Source organism: Acomys russatus, chromosome 13 (assembly GCF_903995435.1).
Source record: "Acomys russatus chromosome 13, mAcoRus1.1, whole genome shotgun sequence".
Classification (NCBI taxonomy): domain Eukaryota; kingdom Metazoa; phylum Chordata; class Mammalia; order Rodentia; family Muridae; genus Acomys; species Acomys russatus.
Window position 1 is genome coordinate 59,517,338 of NC_067149.1, and position 20,675 is coordinate 59,538,012.

The 20,675-nt window shown below is 44.2% G+C and overlaps 1 protein-coding gene across 1 annotated transcript; it reads right to left on the bottom strand.

Annotated features, from left to right (window-relative positions):
- Positions 1 to 2,034: 2,034 nt before the first annotated feature.
- On the bottom strand, positions 2,035 to 19,419 carry Erp27 (endoplasmic reticulum protein 27). The gene is made up of 7 exons (XM_051155507.1): positions 19,121 to 19,419; positions 18,842 to 18,942; positions 15,681 to 15,818; positions 7,155 to 7,271; positions 4,450 to 4,575; positions 2,564 to 2,761; positions 2,035 to 2,119 (listed from the first exon to the last, which is right to left on the bottom strand). Exons 1-7 carry the CDS (start codon positions 19,212 to 19,214, stop codon positions 2,075 to 2,077), a joined length of 819 nt encoding a protein of 272 aa, XP_051011464.1. The 5' UTR covers positions 19,215 to 19,419; the 3' UTR covers positions 2,035 to 2,074.
- Between the last annotated feature and the right edge of the window lie 1,256 nt (positions 19,420 to 20,675).

The following is a 20,675-nucleotide window of genomic DNA, read 5'->3' on the forward strand; positions in this document are numbered from 1 at the left end:
CACAAGAGATTCCTTCTACAATTGCTACAAAATATCATCAGCCAGTTGCTGTTTTGTAGCATCTATGGAGTCTGGGCTGGCCACCAGCATGTGGGGAAGAGTGTATTAGGATAAAATGGTAAAATTAAGCCACTGTTATAAATGACATAATTTGGGGGCGTTACTAAAGTTTAAGGTACTCTCATTTTAAGCAGGAAACAGGGAAAGTTGAGGAAAAAGAAAGAGAGAACATGGTTAAGTGATAAATACATTGGAAATGAAAATAATGAAAGGTTGGATTGTATGGAGGACCAGAAACCATGTAGATGGTTACTTTGAAAAGGGTTTTTTAAAAAAGGGTTACTTTAAAGTAGACAGGAGATGGCTGAGAATGTAGCTAAGTGGTAGAACATTCACCTAGTGTGCCTAAGGCTTCAAGTTCAATTCCTAATAGCACCAAAAAGAAAAACAAACAAAAGCATGGAGTTGAAGCTAGACTTAGGGCAGTTATTCTCAACCTGTGGGTCAGGACCACTTTGGGGGTGTTGAATTACCTTTTCACAGGGGTCACATATCAGATGTCCTGTATATCAAATGTTAGCATCATGATTCATGGTGGTAGCAAAATTGCAGTTATGAATTAGCAATGAAACAATTTTATGATTGGGGTCATTGCAACATGAGGAACTGTATTAAAGGGTCACAGAATTAGGAACGTTGAGAAGCACTAATTTAGGGGATGGTGACAAAGCAGCTTCAGGATTTTCATTCTGGGTTAAGTCATCCTGTGAGGCAGGCACCAGAAAGAATTGAGTCTAAGTGTCAAAAATGTCAAGAAGGCATTCTGGGATTGTGTTGTGTTGGGCTCCTGGGATTGTGTAGCTCTGGGTTGGCCTTGATGACCCCTCGGCTCCTGGTTCCTGTGTCACTGCAGGAGTTGCTTTCCCAGTCTCCTTTCCAGCCACTGACCACGCCCAGGGGTTGTGGGCTTGGCCCACAGAAAGGAACAAGCAAGCCTTTCACTCCTCGTCCCTCACTTGGAGCTGTCCTACAGTACATCTGTGGTTTTTCAGCACTTAGGCACTTTTCTTTAGAGCCAAGGGCCAGGAGGGGGTGGGAGGGCTATGACAAAGTAGCATCTGTGTGTAGATAGTAACAGCCTGTGGGCCAGGGACCCACAGTCAAACTCCCCTGCTACCCGGGTGTGCTGGACCCTGGACCGCACACCTTACTGGCAGTAACCGTGGTTAGGCCCGGTGTGCCCTGGCGCCAAATGCGCCTCTTCAGTCACTTCCCAACCTTTTACCTAATTGACTCCCTGGCTCCTTTGCCACTTTTGTACCAATCCTCACGCAGGATGGTCTTGTCCCACCACCCATCCCACCCACGCAGGGGACAACACATCAATAGGTCATGACCTGAAAGGAAATAGAGCCCTGGGGCATGTACTGCTGAGCTGGGCAGCTGTGCTCCTTCCAAAGGAGTTGGATTGCTGAGGTGTCACTCTTTTCCTTTAATGGCATTGGATTTTATTTATTCCATGGGTCTCTGTTTACATGGGGAGCTGCAATCACTAAATGAACGTAGCCTTTAACATGTTCTGTTTCTGATGTGTTAAGAAAATTGGAGACATCGTTTAACTTTTGAGGGGGGAAAAAAGAAAACCAAAAATATGTTTTTTGTTCTTGGCCCAGAATCAGAGAAGGCTATGTGCTTATGAAGGAGGGTGGGGTTTTTTATCCTTGGATGACCCCAAAGGAACAGGAACTGTTGTGTAAGGGTACCAATTCGATGTCAGTAACATACCAGAACATTCTCTCTCTAGGAACGCTTGTCTTTCACAAAGATGCCTGCTTTTGAAGGCCCTGTCTCCCCAGTACTCACACACAGTAAGAAAGTAGGTTGTGGAGAGAGGGAGGTTGAAAACAGAAGAGTCAAGTTAGATGTTCAGACACAAACGATTAGGATCCTCCTGCCCCATGTTAGAATGCCCTGATGATCCTGTTTAGTGTTGCAGAGATACAAACTGCCGCATTTTATTCAGCACAGAATAGACACGGAGCAGTAAGCGTAAGTTCCAGGGAACAGTCAGAGGTCAGAGCTCCTCCTTCACGGCATCTTCTTCGGCTCTGTGATCTCTCTGAAAAACATAGCAAAGAGTGCATACTTTACCCTTGGAAAAACCTTAAATCCACCTTCCCGTTGAACCGCCGAACTCTTCTGTTGTTGAAGCTGTGTTTGTATTTTTAAGATGTCTCAGTACGCAGCTCTGGCTGAACTTAAACTTACTATATGCCCCAAGCTGGCTTCAAAAGGTGGCCATCAACCTGTGTCAGCCAGCACAGTTCTCGGCCTGAGCCACCACACGCTAACATGTGAGCTCTTTATCTGGGATTTAAGTTATTTCCCGTGGGAGAAACCCCATTAATTATGCATTCACAGTCACTCTGCTCTGGCCACTCCATCTGCACCACCTCTGTCCTTCTGTTCTCACATCCAACAAGGCCAAAGGCCTCTGATACCGCAAGAAAGGAAATGCACAGAGATGAACAACACATGTTTTATCCAAAGGCCCCACACTCACCAGCAATGCCCCCTTTAGGAATTCATTGCAGAAGCCCTGGACTTGCTCCACTGTAACCTCTGTGATGGGCAGTGTGTCCCACTTGTCATCCACAGTTTCATAAATGGCCAAAGCTGGCAGCTGAGACTCCTTGAGTTTAAAATAGGATATCACCTTTCCGTATTCCCTTATGCCGCTGTCCACCAGAACAAAGAGAATCTGTAGTTGGGAAGAGTTGGATGAAAAAGGTTCAGCTAAGATCCTGGGGCACAGAGACACTTGTAATTGTTGTCACTGTGCAGATTGAATTTATGGTTCACGTCACATAATTTGAGTCTGTTAAAGCTGGACATGCTGAAGCACTCTTGTAATTCTAGCACTTGGGAGACAGAGGAAGTAGGGCCACAAGTTCAAGTCATCCATAGTTACAGCAAGTTTGAGGCTAGCCTGGGTGCTCGCTCTCTGTCTCTGTCTCTGTCTCTGTCTCTCTGTCTCTGTCTCTGTGTCTCTGTCTCTGTCTCTCTCTCTCTCCCTCCTCCTTCCCCCTCTGTCACACACCCACACACATCTTGATTGAATTTAAATGAATCTAAAATTTATTTTTGTTGCTTTGGTATTTTGTTCCTTTAGTCAAATTTAACTACAAGAATTTGGCATATGGAGTTAGACCAACGATTCTTAACCTTCCTAATGCAGTGACCCTTTAATACAGTTCCTCATGTTGTGGTGACACCCCCCCACACCATAAAATTATTCTCATTTCTACTTTGTAACTGTAATTTTGCTAGTATTATGAATTATAAAGTAAGTATCTGTACTTTCGGATGGTCTTAGGTAACCTCTGTGAAAGGGTCATTTGACCCTCAAAAGGTTGTGACCCAAAGGCTGAGAAGCACTGGGTTAGAGATGGCTTGGAGGCCAAGAGTTTATGCTGCTCTAGTGAGGACCTGATGTGGCCCTCAGCACACCACACCAGGGAGTTCATAGCTCCCTGTAAGAGCTTCAGCAGATCTGACACTCTTACAGTCTCTCTGGACATCATCACCCACCTCCACAACCTGATTGAAAATAAAAGTAATCTTTCAAAAAAGAATTTGGACTTTGAAGACACTTTGATGATTCCCTGAGCAAGAAAGTATAGCCAGAGGATTAAAGGCAGAGAGTGAGGTAAAGTTGCCCCCATCTTCCTGGCTGTCTCCCGTGGTTTCCTTGAGGTGCAGTTCTCTTATTTGTAAAGTGTACTGGTCAGGGCAGGGATGAAGCAAGATGGTGCATTTAGTAACTGTGGTGTGCAGTGCGTACATGTTGTTTGGTGAATATTATTTTCTTGACCTATCCCATGAACGCCTGCTCTGGTAGCTCCCCAGAGTCATGGGCAGTGCTCTTTCTTGTTGAGCCTACATACTTTGGATATAATAGCTGGTAACAAAACAAAACCACTGAAATAACATGGGGCAGAGAAAGCTCTTTAAAGCATCTGAGTTGCTTATGTCTAGACTTCTCCATTTACTATTTTGAATTAATAGGATAACTGGGGACATGTGAAATGTAGAAACAAAACTAAAAATGAGCTGGGAAGCGGGGTGGATGTTCTGTAGGTACTCCTGTGAGAGGCACACCCTGGCACCTGTATCAGACTTAGAGGTTCTAATGAGAAGTAAACACATTGTGACCAGGTGACTTGGTTTCAGTATATATGCCTATTGTCTCCCCACATGTCAGTGTGATGCAAACAACCACATCACCCCAGTCAGAAGATGGATCACACTGGTTTACAAAACAAAGTATCATTAGTTTTAATTGTTTTCATTTCTTACATCTGACTTTTTACTCCATACCCTCAAAACCATATTATTTTTCTTCTTCTCAGACCCGTCTTCCTTGTGGTGGTGACCACTCCGACTCACCTGTCCCTGGAAGAGCTTAGCTGCCTTCTGGTATCTGCGCATGCTCTCTTCATACTCTGGGGAAGCCTTGCTCATCATCAGGAGAAGATGAACCTGAACCTTGGTGTTAAACAAGCCAGCCGCATTCTGGAAGATGGACATTTGTTTTAAAAGAAGGTAAGGAAGTGGGAGGAGGGAGGCACAGAGAGGCAGACAAACAGAGATTTGCCAGTGCAAGGAACAGGAAAACACACAAAAAAAGAGCCCCTGAGATGGGTCTTAAGAGCTTCACCACCTTGAATGTGCTCCAAACACATTGTATTTGTGTATAGAATTAGTAAGTAATAAATACAAATATACTTGACAAGTAAAATCATCTGGGAATTGAGAAAATGGCTCATGGGTTAAGAGCATATTAATCCTGCTAGTAGCAGACATTGGCTTGGCTCCCAGTACTTGTGTGGTGGCTGACAATTGCCTGTAACTCCAGTTCCAGAGGATCTATTACCCTCTTCTGGCATCCTCTGGTTTGTGCACATATGTAGAGTACACATACATTTACTCAAGCACATACAATAAATAAATAAGTCATTTTAAAAGTACAGTTATCTGGAGGTGGGGCTGGAGAGACAGCCGAGGGGTTAAGATTGTGTGTTACCTTTGCACAGGACCTAAATCTAGCTTCTTCCACCATTCTGGCTGGCTCACAACTGCCCCCAACTCCTCCAGATTGAAGGAATTTGACGCCCTCTTCTGGCCTCTGCAGCACCTGCATACATGTGGCGCCCTTGCTCGCAACCAGACAAACAACTTAGACATAACTAAAAAATAATGAAAATGCATCTTAAAACTAAGCACAACCATTTCAGGCAATTGTGTAGACACCTCCATCCCCCACCCCCAAATAAACACAACCAAACTGAGTAGCTAAGAGGACATTGTGGAGATGATGGCAGTCCAGGGCTAAGCCGTAAAATATCCCACTCTTTGTTATACCAGTTACTGTAGTGGTAGCCAGCCCAGTATGGGGCTGTCAAGCAGCCCTAAGTGTGTGTGTGTGTGTGTGTGTGTGTGTGTGTGTGTGTGTGTGTGTGTGTGTAGACAATGGGAACAGGTTTGCTGACCATATGAGTGGACCTTCTTGCATCTAAATCCTGCAGCACTGGTGGTGCCTGCAGATGTTTTTGGCCTGGCCCATGTCTATATTCAGTCCAGAGACCCTAAAGCAGAAATATCCAACTGTGCCATGCCCACTGGCTGTCCCCTGGAAACTGTGTGAGACTTTCTTCTGCAACTGGTCATGGAAGGACCATGGGCAGGCAAGCATAAGCAGATAAGGGTTTCCTAAAGACTTTCTCTTGGACTTTAGCAACACTTTCAGTTTTCATTGATGATGCTGGGTGGCAAATAATTAATTCTTGTTATAACGATATGTGTAATTAAAGTAACTGATTGATGCTGCCTAAATTCAAAGTGGCGTCCACTCTTCTAAAGCAGAGAGAATTCTTAGGAAGAGTGAAGAGATGAGAGCCAAGGAGCCAAAAGGTGAAGTTATCTTTAGTGCAGAAATAACTGGTTTAATCAACAGACAACAGTCTGGCTTGCACAGCAAAGCCACACACAGAATGTGTACATACAAATGTTTGCACCAGAATGCCCAAGAAATAGCAGCTGTTGAATGGGCAGCTTTTCAAAGGAGAAGGGATTATTTGAGATATGTGAGAGTCCAAGGAAAATTAAACATGCTTCTCTGAAGAGATTCTTTCCTGACTTTCTCTTGGAGTGATTTGCTTTCCCTAATAGTGGGAAATATACATAGGACACACCACTCTTCTGTACAGTGGGAGCTCGGCCAGGCCTAACAGCTCAGGAAGATGTGTCCCTGCCCTGTTTGTCTGGCACCCAGGACACTATGGCACCAGGGTCATGTGCACAGCGTACACTACACAGTCTTTTCTGATCCCACATGTAGTTCTGTGGATTCAGTAGAGACAACAATGATGCTCTAAGTAAGGAAAGCTATAGTGGCCTACTCTTGTGCTCAGCTTGATCGGATTGAGAACCACCGAGGAGGTACACTTCTGGTCACGTCTGGGAGGGTAGTTCTAGAGGAGTTTCAAGAAAGAAGAGCCACCATTAAGGTGGGTAGAGCAATCCAATGGGTTTCAGTCCTGGGCAAAAGAAAAAGAAAAGGAAGGAGACAGTATCTGTCTCTTTGTGCTTCTTGGTTATGGATGCTCTGTGACCAGCCTCACATTCCTACCTCCACACCATGATGGACTGCGTCCCTCAAACAGTGAGCCAAAATAAGCCCTTCCTCCCTTAAGTGGCCTTTGTCACAGCAACAAGAAAAGCAAGGAATAAAAATAAGCCTTGATCACAGTGTGACAAAGGTGGTTTAGTGACTGTCTCAGAGCACACTTACAGCAAAACTCCTGATCCTGCAGGTTTTGATCCAGGTACTTTAACTTTGCATTTTGTTTCTGTTTGTTTGTTTGTTTTCTCTTATGAGTTGTGCCATTTAACTTTTTGAAGTCTGTTTCTCTCTTTGTCCAATGGGGAGGGAGGACCCCATCAAAGGATTAGTAAAGACATTAACATAAACAATATGCTAGGTGTGCAGTGAGGGGCAATTACTAACAGTGGATAGAGCATCTCTGCTGTGGGAGCAAGACTCCTCCAAGACACAGGAGCATAAAAGGCTGATCACAGGGGCCAGTGTTTACCCTGGGGCTGTACTCTGTCACCCAGCGAAGGTTGTTCATCTGAATGAAACGGCTCAGTTTGGCAGCATCTAAATCTTCAATGTCTTTACCATCCAAATGCAGTTGTTCATTATCAACCTGAATAAAGAAAACAAGACACAGTGAAGGATGAAGGACGGAGTGGCCCCTGTTGTGCGGCATCTTTTGATTATGAGGATGAGATGGACTCTGAGCTCGGCTCGATGACAGGAAGTGAGTTTTCGACTCTCAGGGATGCTTTTCTCCACTTGTCTTTTAAGGGCTATTTTTATGTAATATAATCACTGATGTACTGAATTCTGCATTTTCCACTGGTGCAGCTGTTCTGAATTCCATTTTTCTTAACTTCTGGCCTATTTCTCATGCAGTTACTCCCCATTATTCCTTCTTGTCTTCCTTTGGTTGGGAAGTTACTCAAACTTTATTTATCCCTTTAAGGACTGCCAGCATGCATTATGTAACATGTAGCTTTTAATTTACTAGAATCTAGCATCATTTTTCATCTGTCTCTCCCTGTTGAACATTAGAAGATACACACAAAGTTAAAAAACTAAACAAACAAACCAAAAACCAAAAAAAAAAAAAAACTTAAAAGATTATCTTAATAAATTAGATTTAGAAAATAATAAATGGTATAGAAATAAATAAAAGGTGTAGAAAATATAGATCTAAATTAGAATTTTGGGGGAAAAGGCTCTGCCCAATGCATTGGGTATTTTAAAATGTGAAGTGCATGCAGGCTGGCAATGTAGCTCTGTGGGAGAGCGCTTGATTGGCTAGTGTGTTGAGTGCCTAGGTTTAATTCCTTGCAAGAAACACACAGAAATGGGACTGGCGATGTGTGGGTCAGTTAGTTGGATGCTTTCCTGGTATGCAGGAAGGCCTAGGTTTGATCTCCACCGCTATATGGAAGTGACATTTTTTATTCCTGCCATCCCAGCACTCTGGAAGGAGAAGCAGGAGGCTCAGAAATGCAAATTCAAGGTGCCTCTGCTACACAGTGAGTCTGAGCTCAGTGAGCGCCGGGGGAATTCACCTGGTTTACATACAAATGTGTTAAAATCCAAAACACTCTCAGAAGGAACATTGAGAAGAAGATATTTTAAAAAATAGGAAAAGTCTCTGTGGATGCTATTTAGCTTTATATTCCCAATATTTATACCAAACCATTAAAAAAAAAAAAAAAAAAAGGATAGGCTGTTGTGGTACTTCATGTCTTTAATCCCAGCAGGCAGGAGGATTTTCAGGAGTTCAAGGCCAGCCTGGGCTATGTGGGAGTTTCTAGGCCTTCCTGAGGAACTAGAAGAAGACCTTAGCACAAACAAAGAAGCAGACAAAACACAAACAAGGGGTTAGGGAGTGGTTGAGAGAGTCTCCTGCTCTTTCCGAGGTTCCTAATTCAGTTTTTGGTACCTCAGGCTGGGTGGCTCTCAACAGTTTATAACTCCAGCTCCACGGGGACCTGAGGCCTCTGATCTCTGCTAGCACCTGTTCTCATGGGCACATATACAAAGAGACAGACACCCAGACATATTCAGAGAGACAGGGAGGCAGGGAGCCAGCCAGCCAGCCAGACTTGACAGACACACATTCAGAAAGACAGAAACATAAACACAGATGAGGAGGAGGAAAAGGAGGAGGAGGGAGGGAGGGGGAGAGAGAGAGAGAGAGAGAGAGAGAGAGAGAGAGAGAGAGAGAGAGAGAGAGAATATTACTGAAAGTTCTCTGGAATCTTCTCTGCTGCTTAAGGCCTGGCTCGCCAGCTGGCAGAATATCTCATACTTAGGCCTTTGTTACTGCAACTACTCAGGCCATCATCATAATAATCAAGGCCCTCTTAATATTCAGTATGTCCAAATATTTGAAGATTATTTTTCTAGGACATAGAGGTCTGGCACCTGAGTGCAGCTGGGCCTGGCAGCACACGGGTCAGGAGGCCCCACCCTCCTGCCCAGTTTCCAGGCAGCTCCTCAGGTTTCCCAGAACTGGAGAGTTGGAAGCGCCAGGCGCTCCAGGTGTTTCTGGACTCAGACATGCAGAGAAGGGGCAGAGAGTGTGCAATGGGGATAAAGTTCTTTTCCTGGGCAGTGACAGCACTTCAATAAGCCGCCCCCATCCCTTGCTGGCTTTCCCTTTGCTGAGGTCCTTCCAAGGAAACATAGCCGATTATTACATTATTTCCAAAACTAATAAACGGAGGAACGTTCCTGTATTGGGTTCCTGGAGGCAGCCCTTGAACAAGAAGTGTGCTTTCGGTGAAGGGGATCATTTGCATAATGCAAGACAGAGAAATCTGTAGCTCAGAGCAAGGCTTTGGGAACGTTTAAAAAGTTATTTTACCAGTCTTTGGAAAGAGTTTTACTTAAGACATCCTCCCCAGGGACAGAGACACCAAAAGCAGGAAAAGCAGCTGGAAGGGTTATGAGCTCAGAACTGTTTTGTTTTAGATACTGGGTATGCCCGGCCCTTTCTGTTCTTTGAGGAGGTATTCCCTTGCATTCCCGTGAGCTCTCTGACAATGTAGCTTCTCAGAAGATGCATTAAAACTCATTTTAGTTCATTTATTGTCTTTCTTCTTTTATTTTTATTTATTTATTTCAGACAGGATTTCATGAAGTAAGGCTGGTTATTGGTTTTCTATGTAGCCAAGGTGAATCTGAACTCCTCATCGGCCCTGGTCCACCTCCCTGGTGTTAGGAGTACAGGCATGCACCACCATGCCTTACTCATCTTGGTTTGTACTATAGCTATAACATTTTATGACAGCCCAGCCATAAAGTAACTTGAGTAGCAATGAAAAGTGACTTGTTAAGCAATTGACTGCCTCTCTCCTTTCTCTCCCCTCCCCTTCCCCTCTCTCTTTTTCATACATGGAGGGCACTGCAGAGCTCTCGTTCATGCTCTCTCTCGCTCCTCCTCTCTCCTCTCTCTCATCTCTCCTCTCGCTCGTATCTCCACACACACACACACACACACACACACACACACACACACACTTTTGTTTCTTCTGAGACACTATCTCCTGTAGCCCAGGATGCCTTTCAACTCCTGTCCCTCCTGTCAGTCTCCCAAGGGGTAGAACTATAGGTATGCACTACCACACCCAGCTAAATACATACTTTACAAAAGTGCTTTAATAGGTAGACATATATCACTACTCTTATTTACTAATTTGTTTTTACACAATCATTTCTTCTGGCTCTCTTTGTCTGGTAAGGTACATCTCTTATACTAAGCATCCAAAAATAACTGTACAAGGGTCAAGACTGACACACAAGGTTTCTCTTACATCTGTTGGATCAGAATTGGGCTAAGTTTATTTCTCAAAATAGAAGTAAATAAGAAAACCCAATGTAGTGCAAGCATTCAAATAATAGGGCAGGCTCATGGTCCATTAACTCCATTGATTGGAGGCCTGTGAAGAGTGCATCTCTATGGGGGTCACACTCACAGGCTGGGTCCTTGACAGATACTCTGTCCCCTGCAGCTTCTTACTGTTCCCTGCATTTTGTTTAAATGATTCCTGAAGATCGTTATGAGTCAGTCTGCATTAGTTGGGTGGTGGTGGTGGTGTGTGTAAGCTCCTTTCCTAGCTTAATTTCTATTGCTGTGACGCAGACAGTGGCCAGAGCAATCTGAGAAGGAAAGGGTTAATTCAGCTTATGAGTCCCAGTCCATCACCAAGAGATACTCAGTCAGGAACCAGGAGGCAGGGACTGAATCTCAGAAGATGGAGGAATGCTGCTTACTGGCTGGTTCTATCTGGTCTCTGTTTCAGGTTCCTGCCTTGAGTTCCTGCCTTCCCTTCCCTCAGTAATGAACTGTGCCTTTTATGTCAAATAAACCCTTTTCCCTCTAGATTGACGTTGGTGATGTCTTTATCACCTGCACAGAAACTCTAAGACAGAAAGTGGTGCCAGAGTGGACTATTGCTGTGGCACAGATGACTGTGAAGGATTTTTGGGACTTTGGGCTGGAAAAGCCATTGAGTGTTCAGAGCATAATAAACTATTCTGTGGGAGGTTGGAAGAGAAGACTGAGAGCAACGCAGATGTTAGAAGCCTGGCTTGTGAAGTTCGAGGCAAGTATAAGAGTTCTTCAAAGACTCTATCAAAGCTATTCATGTGATATTTTAAAATAAAGACTATGTACTTCTGGTCACCTGGGGCTGATAATCAGCTGTGATGAAAAGAGACCAGTATCACTGAGGTGAAATCTTCCTCAGGGTCATCACACAGAAGTTATGGTTCAGAGGGGCCAAGGCTGCATCTCACGCTGGCAGCCAGGCTCAGTACATGGTACAGTCTTCCTCGTTTTACTGGCTTTGGCAGCAATCAAAGGTCATAGAAAGAAGTTGAACTTTGACAATGTGTTACAAGGTTAAAATCCCTGAAGAGAGGCCATGATAGGCCATTAGTGATGATTCTGTCTCAGCTGCAGTGGAGACCACAGCATGTTTGAGATGCCAGGGCTGTGTGATGACCACCAAGTGCAGTGGGAGGTGTGGAGTGGAGCCAATCTGAGCTACCAGGACAAGCTATACATGCTATATAGAACCATATGCATAAATGACAGATCCAGACTGAACCTTTCCCAAGCCCATTGGATCCCAGAAGATTGTGAGTCCCGGACACTGAGTAATGAGTTACTGATACTGTTGAAGTTTGTTTTTGCTTCAATTTGATTGTGGCTGTGCCCTGATTCTCTCCTCTTGGAGCCAAAAAATATTTAACTTTCAAAATTGTTTTTTTTTTTTTTTTATCTGACTTTCACACAAACTCTGGTGCCCCATATCTGACCATGTCTCCTTGATGGGGAGGCCTGGTGGCACTCAGAGGAAGGATAGCAGGCTACCAAGAAGAGACTTGATACCCTATGAGCACATACATGGGGAGGAGGTCCCCCTCAGTCATAGGGGAGAGGAGTAAGGGGAAAATGGGAGGGAGGGAGGGAGGAATGGGAGGATACAAGGGATAGGCTAACAATTGAGATGTAAAATGAATAAATTAATAAAATATATTAAAATTGTTTTTTACAAGAGCTCATAAGCTGGAATATTAGAGGAACTTTATTTTAGAGAGATTTTAAACTTTTAAAGAGACAGGGTATTTTAAAGAGAGTGGACTTTGGAAGTATTTGAAAATTTAAAAACTGTAAGATTTTTAAAGTTACTTATGCTTTATGCTGTGCTATTAATATTAATAAGGGATTTGGGAGGTGAACAAGAACCGAAAGGCTACAGTTGAAGAGTGATACATTTGTGTGTCAGGTTGACAAGGAGTCAACTGTACTGGCTAACTTGACACAAGCTAGAGTCATTTGGAAAGATGACTTAAGATTGGCCTACAGGCAAGACTGTTAGGCATTTTCTTGATTAATGGTTGATGTAGGAGGGTCTAGCCCACTGTGGGTGGTGCCTTCCTCAGGCTGGTGGTTCCAGGTTATATACGAAAGCAGGCCAAGCAAGCCACGGAGAACAAGCCAGGAAACGGTACTCCTCCATGGGCACTGTTTCAGTTCTGCCTCCATGTTCTTCCCTAGAGCCTACCCAGAATTCCCTCAGTGATGGGCTGCAACCTGAGAGTTGTAAGAAGCCAACAATCATTTGCTCCCCAAGTTATCTTTGCTCATAGTCTTTCAACACAGCAATGGAAACCCCAACCTACACAGTTCCACAAATGTCTGCTGGCCCAATAATAATAATCAATCAGTGCAGCTTTGCATAACCATTATTTCATCTTATCTTTAAATATTATTCTTACTGTTGAGAATCCAGTAACTCTAAACTCTGAAAATTTGCTACCAAACTATGTAGTATCTAAATTAAATTCTGAAACATAATCCTCTGGTTTGGTCAATTACTAGCAGGGGTTTAGGGAAATGGTTTGGGGTAAAGTTTTTGAAATATAGACTTCAGAATAAGGAATGCCAAATAAACACAACCTAGTGCAAATATAGAGATTTTCTTTGGGGGCTAGAGAAATGGTCCAGTGGTTAAGAGTGCTTGGGCCGTTGCAGAGGACCTGAGTTCAAGTTGTAACACCCGTTTCAGGCAGTTCATAACTGCCTACAACTTAGGCTCCAGGGGATCTGGTACTCTCTTCTGGTCTCTGCATCACCCAAAATAACATACAGATATATATATATATATATATATATATATATATATATATATATATATATATATATATATATATATACACACACACACACACACACACACACACACACACACAGACACACATATGTAAATATAAAATAATCTTTAAAAGAGCTTAGAAAAGATTTTCCTTAAGTGCTTTAGAGAGCCATTCTAGTGCAGAGGAGTATGGAGGTTGAGTGTGGAACCAGGCAGTACGTGACAACTGTGAAACTTGGGAGAATTGGTTCAAGCTAGTAGAACTTTATTTTCCTTATTGAAAAATCATGGATAATATTCCTTTTTCATATTTTTGTGAGAATTACAATAGTGCCTATCATAGATCAGATGCACACAGAGGCACATACAGACAGATGGACAGACAGACACACATACTAAAAATTAATCAAACTATGAAAAATTGCAAATAATAACATAATAAATTGTGAGTATGAGTTGATAGAAGTTCAACTTATTAGAGTTATTCTGAAATCCTGAACAATAATCCTATTAAAATTTGTACCAAGCCTTTGAAAATGTAAACCAAGAAGAAGTGTTTATGTAACAGTTGGCCTGAAGAGGTGGCACAAAACCAGCCTGTTTGCTTTCTGGCCACTGAGGTTCTAAGCCTCACCCAGAGTAGGGCTGTCACTAGTGGTCATCATAAAACAGATGCCAAGGGAGGGTGCAGAGCTCAGAAGAGCCACCAACAGGGCTTGATAAAGAGTACATTGTGAGCAAAGTTCACACTTCTGTCAGGATTGCTCAGCTCCTTTTGGGGGGGGCTGGTCTTGAACTTGTGATCCTTCTACCTTGGACTCCCGAGTGCTGTGCTGCAGGCCTGCATCACCAACTTGGCAAATTCCCATTTCTTTAATTTCTATTGCTGCTTCTCTACTGTACACCCTGTGTGCTTTATTAAAAAAATATAGATGTGGGTATTTTGCTTGCACATATGTCTGTGCCCCACATGTGTGCTTGGTATATGAGGAGGCCAGGAAAAGGAGTCAGATGCCCTGGAACTGGAGGTGAGAGGTCCTCTGTAAGACCATCCCGTGCTCTTAACCTCTGGGCCATCTCTCCAGGCCCTACAGACACTCAGTAAGTTTCCCATAGTCTATTTTGCTAAGCTAGGAAGACTCTTGCCTCTCCCATCTCTGCCTAACAGTCCATCTTGTTCTTTGTTCTCAAAATAATGTTGCTAAATCTCATCTCTGCCTGCATTACGCTCCTGATCCAAGGCTTTTGTGGGCTTTCTAATGCCCATCAAATTAACTATGTTCCCAGGCTACTGGTGCTGTGGTTTCAGCACAAATATGCTTCTAATTAAACCTCCCTGTCTTATATTCCTTTTCCTGTAATATGTGCCTTGGGATCTAGTCAAGTTGGCATCACAGATTCCTAACCGCATTCAGTTTTTCTCCTTTGGCCATGATTCTTCAGGAAGCCCAACTTTATCCAACATACACTTCCCAGTTTAATTGTCACTTTTGTATTATTTTTCTAAATGTCCACACTATTTCTTATTCCTGTGACACTTTGCCTATAGTGATGTCCTCTATTAATGTATTGATTGTAATCTTTGCTACATTTTAAGATCTATGAGAATAGAGAGTATATTCAATATGTTATTATTATCAATGCTGTATGCACGAGAGTTGTCTAATACGATAAACATAAGTCAACTGATCAGCACATAAAAATATAAAATTGTGGGACTGGGCATGTAGCTCAGTTGATAGTGTGCCCGCCTAATACTCATGAAGCCCTGAGTTTGATTCCCCTGTGCTGTGTAAATGGGGCATGACGGTGCTTGCCTGTAATCTCAGTACTTGGGAGGTGGAGGATCAAAAATTTAAGGCATTCTTCACCTATGTACCAAGTAGCCATCCTGAGCTACATGAAAATTTATCTCATATATATAATTATAATGCCAGCTATCATAAAACTCCTGCTCTGTCTGTCTGTCTGTCTGTCCGTCCGTCCGTCCATCGTCTGTCTGTCTCTCCCATGCACCCTCGGTGTGTCTGTGTGTAAGTTCAGGGCTTAACATGACCTTAGAGATAATACAGCCTTTTCTTCTACAGCTGTAAGAACTGAAGCTAATAAGGACTAAGAGGCCCACACATTCTTTCCGTCTCTCAGGGGACCAAACCTTTACGGTTCCCTCCACATGCTGGCTCTCAGTTTCTGTCCTCTGTACACCTCATTCCAGCACCTATTTTGCTAGCCTGAGTTTGGTCACTGTTCTTGTCAACAATGTCCCTGAACTTGGCACCAGCATCAGTGTCAAAGACATGAGTTCCTTCCTGCTTCACAAGGAAAACCTAGGAGGAGGCAGTGAGGGCGGGGCAGCCTCCGCAGCTTACCAATCGAAAGAGGCAGATGCTGTTGCCGGTGACGTTGTAGTGGGCCAGGACCTCAGAGCTGTTGCTGATTCCAAAAGATATGTCTTTGAACTGTCGTGCCATGCTGCGGAACAAGGGCACTACCGGTGTTTCCAAATCCTAAAAACAGAGCAAAACATGACAAAACAAACAAACAAACAAGAGAAAAACCAACCCACAGGTCAGTTGTTGAGAGAAGAGACAGAGAGAAGAAAAAATATGCTCATGCCAGAAGTTACAGGTTTGACTTAGTGTAGTAAAGTGAAAGTCACTCTTATACACGCAGGCTCTTATCTGCAGTTGTTTTTTGAGTGTCCCAGGCTGTGTGAGTATATAGGTTATTATCAAAATTGTGTCTAAGCCTTGAATTATACTTTGGTTGAGGGAAGCCTTGGTGTCCAGAGGTCTGTGAAGTCAGGCTATACAGCCATCCATATGCCCAGGGAGGCAAATGCTTTAGACACAATTTGTGGAGGAACAGGGCAATGCAAAATTAAGGAGCAGGTGTTTATCATGGTCATTGGGAGATGTTGTACAGGAAGCTGAGGACCAGGTGTCTCCTTCCAAGGATCCTTCAGGCTTGTGCATGAAGGTAGTTATCGGCCCGTGCATCTGTTGCATCCCAGGCCTGCAAGTAGGAGGCTGGGAAGCCACTCATCAGTCATCTGTGTCTGTCCTCCCACACCGGTACTGCCATCCTGGCTGTGTTACAATGGTTGTCCACAGATGCTCTGGGAGGTACATGAGAGTCCGCCTATCTTCCTTGCATCTCACTGAGCTAAAGAGCCTGTGCAAGGAGAAGGGAAGATTGCTAGTCTTGCATCTGAGATCACAAGACAGAACTGGCAACTTCTTTGTTTTTTGAAAGGAAGAGGATTACTCACTCAGAGGCTATGGACATTTGTCAATTGGCTTGCTGGTTTGTTTATTTATTTTTAATTAAAAATATTTTATTAATTTATTCATATTACATCTCAATTGTTATCCCATCCCTTGTATCCTCACATTCCTCCCTCCCTCCCGCTTTCCCCCTACTCCCCTCCCCTATGTCTGTGACTGAGGGGGACCTCCTCCCCCTGTATATGCTCATAGGGTATCAAGTCTCTTCTTGGTAGCCTGCTATCCTTCCTCTGAGTGCCACCAGGCCTCCCCATCAAGGGGACATGGTCAAAAATGGGGCACCAGAGTTTGCATGAATGTCAGACCCTAATCTCCACTCAACGGTGGAGAATGTCCTATCCATTGGCTAGATCTGGGTAGGGGTTCAAAGTTTACTGCCTAAACGGTCCTTGGCTGGTGCCATAGTTTGAGCAGGACCCCTGGACCCAGATCTGCACATCATAATGTTCTTCTTGTAGGTTTTTAGGACCCTCTGGATCCTTTTACTTTACCATTCTCACATGTTTCTCTCACCTAAAGCCCCAATAGGATGTCCTTTCCTCTGACCCACTTTCCTGGTACGTGAAGACTTTCATGGGACATGCCCTTTGGGCCAGTGTCTCGATATAAGTGAGTATATACCATTTGACTCTTTTTGCTTCTGGGTGAACTCACTCATTATGATAATTTCTAGTTCAATCCATTTGTCCACAAATTTCAAGAATTCCTTGTTTTTAATAGCTGAGTAGTATTCCATAGTGTAAACGTACCACACACAGTTTCTTTTTCCATTCTTCTACTGAGGGATACTTAGGCTGTTTCCATGTTCTGGCTATTATGAATAAGGTTGCTATGAACATGGTTGAGCATATGTCCCTGTTGTGTGGTGGAACATTTTCTGGGTATATTCCAAGGAGTGGAATAGCTGGGTCTTGAGGAAGCCCTATTCCCCTTTTTCTGAGAAAGCGCCAGATAGATTTTCAAAGTGGTTGTACTAGTTTGCATTCCCACCAGCACTGAAGGAGTGTTCCTCTTTCTCCACATCCTCACCAGCATGTGATGCCACTTGAATTCTTGATCTTAGCCATTCTGAAGGGTGTAAGATGGAATCTCAGTGTCGTTTTGATTTGCATTTCTCTGATGACTAAGGAGGTTGATCATTTCTTTAAGTGTTTCTCAGCCATTTGCTATTCCTCTGTTGAGAATTCTCTGTTTAGTTCTGAGTCCCATTTCTCAATTGGGTTATTTGGTTTGGTGGTGTTTAATTTGGCTTGCTGGTTTGTCATCTGGGCTTTTGAATAGAATTGCTCAGGGACACAGTGGCACCATCTGGTGATTATATTTGTTACTGCGCCCTTTCAGGTTTTTGCTCTTTCCTCTCTGCAACTCCAACCCCTTATTCCACATATCTGACTCCCACTGGCACCACATAGCAGCCATTACCAGCTGTGTACACAGAATGGACAGGGTGACTGTGAATTAGCATCCAGGAGTGGAAGAAGACAAGAAGGTCTGAGGTAAGAGAACAGGGGCTGGGTTAGCGGTAAGGATTACAGGTGCCAATACCAGAGCGAGAGATAAAGGCTAGAGGGAAACCCTCTTGTTAATGGCCGTCTACATTAGCCAACAGCCAATATGGAAGCTGTCCGTGATCCATTCTTCTTCTTCAATTTTCAGAGAAGGCAAGAAAGGTGGGTGGAGGCCTACCTATTGGCTTATCACAACCTGTGAAAAGTGCTTCCAGGTCATAAAAGATGGGTTTAGCCTGGGTGTGAGGCATTGTCACATTATCCCACTACTCAGGATGCTGCAGCAGGAGGATTACTGGTTTGAGAGAAGCATGGGCTGCACAGCAAGTTCGAGGCCAGCCTGAATGATGAGAGCCTATCTTGAATAAATAATAGATAAATATGTTTTTTAAGTGCCCTTACTTTCACTTCTGCCTATTGATGGGGCCCTGTGGGTTCAGACTGAGGCTACTTAGGACAGTGGTGAGGTACGACTGCCTTCCTGCAGACACCCACTTTCTCTCAAATTGTCCAGAGATAAGAAGACCCAGCCACGAGACTCGGAGATCCAGAAGCAAGTGCAAGGAAGACCTGCTCCAGAGGGCAGACTGTTTTGAAATGAAGGGCTGAAGTCAGAGTCTACACCCACTCACTTCCATATCACTGTCACTAGCCCAACAGGCCACCAGCGTGACTACCATAAGGCAGAACATGCCCGGTTGTGGGCATACAGGTGGGGGGTGGCATAGCACAAACCTGGAAGAAGCCTATGATGGCCACTTCGGCAGCATCGATGAGTTCCACGGTAGCTGGGACGTCTGGGAGCCATACGGGTTCCTGGGCGGTGCTAAGACCATCTGCGGTAAGAGGGGTGGAGGTGCTCGGCCATACACATCTTTACTCAGAAACGTCTGGAAAATGTTCTAGGTTTGGAATGAAAACCCAGAGTATTTTCATATTCCCCTGCCTTTTCCTTAAGGCATGCTTTCTTATGGCCACCCAGCTGCCCCCTCCCCGCTTTTTTGTTGTTGTTACCCGAAGCTTCTTCACCGCCTGCTGTAACTTCTGGAACCAGGCCACACATGAGGACAAACGAGAGGATTAGATATCTGGACCTGGTGACATTCATTTTTCTTCCCGGGTTCCGAGCCTTGATGTTGAGTTTCCGCCGATGCTGTGAAAAGGCTGGTGAGCTATGAGGGCCCTGGGAATTTTGCAGCTGGTTCCAGGGACGTTTCACTTGCTGTGATAAGTAGCTCACAGCGGCAGGGCTTTGGACCACGCCCAACCAGAGGAAAGTCAGGTGTGCTCATTTAAATAATGAACAATATCTAAGACTCAGTGCCACGTGCTGATTTAAGCAGGTTATAGATTATAGCTGTGAGCTGTGAACCAGTGCCTCTCAGCTTAGCTTGTTGATGGGAGAGGTGGCCACAAAGACAGATGATTTACGTATGAAACAGTGGTGGTAAGACATGGAAAAAATCCGCAGGCTGTTGTGAGAGAGACAGAACATTTGGCGTGCTGTAGGGTTGGATGGAGAATGTCTGCCTGTCTGTAAGTACAAACGGAGTTCTGGATGAACACGATTGCTTTAGGCATCAAAACGAAAGGACTTGCACTGCTTTTCTCTGCTGTGACAAGATGTTATAAACCGACAAAAGCAAGGCAGGATTTATTTTGGTTCCCACTTGGAGGGTACAGTCAGTCATGGCAAGGCAGGCACGGAGGCAGGAGCGCGGGACAGCTGGTCTCACACTGCGTCCGCGGTCAGGAAGCGGAGAGGAATGACGGTGATCAGCTTCTTTTCTCCAGTCTTTTATTCTTTTATTCAGTCTGGGATTCCCAGCAAGGCACGATGCTGCCCATCGAAGGGGCGGGTCTTCTCATCTCAAAGACCCACTCCTCTTGAGCACGTGTCTAGAAGCTCCTCCCAGGCACGCTTGGGGGCGGGGCTTTTCTCCTAGGGGGCTCTTGAGTCTGTCAGGCTGACAATCAATATTAACCACTACAAGAGATTGCATGGGAAGAGCTAAAAGCTAGGCTTGAGAACAGAATGAGGGAGAGCATTAGTCACTAAGAACAGGAAGAGAATGGGAGATAACAAGCCTTTGTGTAACGTAATAAGCTAAACTAACATTGATTCTTCTTCTTTCAGTAGAAACTGGGAGCCCGTGGAAGAATCACAAGCAGGAGATAGAGTTTGATTTGACCACAGATCAATTCTAAGATGAGAGTTCTACAGGGAGTGGGGAGTACACCTCAATCTTACATGGAGCCTTCCTACGAAACTAATATACAATAAATGAAACTTAGAATGTTTGCTCTGTATTACTAGCATCCACGGACCGTTATATTGTAACAGCCTTTCGGTAAGGACATAAATATCCCCTGTACTGTGGCTCTCGCCACATTCCCACCCGTAAGACAGCTTAAATGTGAGCCTTCTGGTACCATATTTGAAGGAAAAAAGGAAAGGAAAGGAGGTTCTCAGTCACACACACACACACACAGCTATTTTATTCTTTTCCTTCTGTGTTGTTTACAGTCTCCCATAAAAGAGCTCCCACTGGCAGGGAAGGTGATGAGG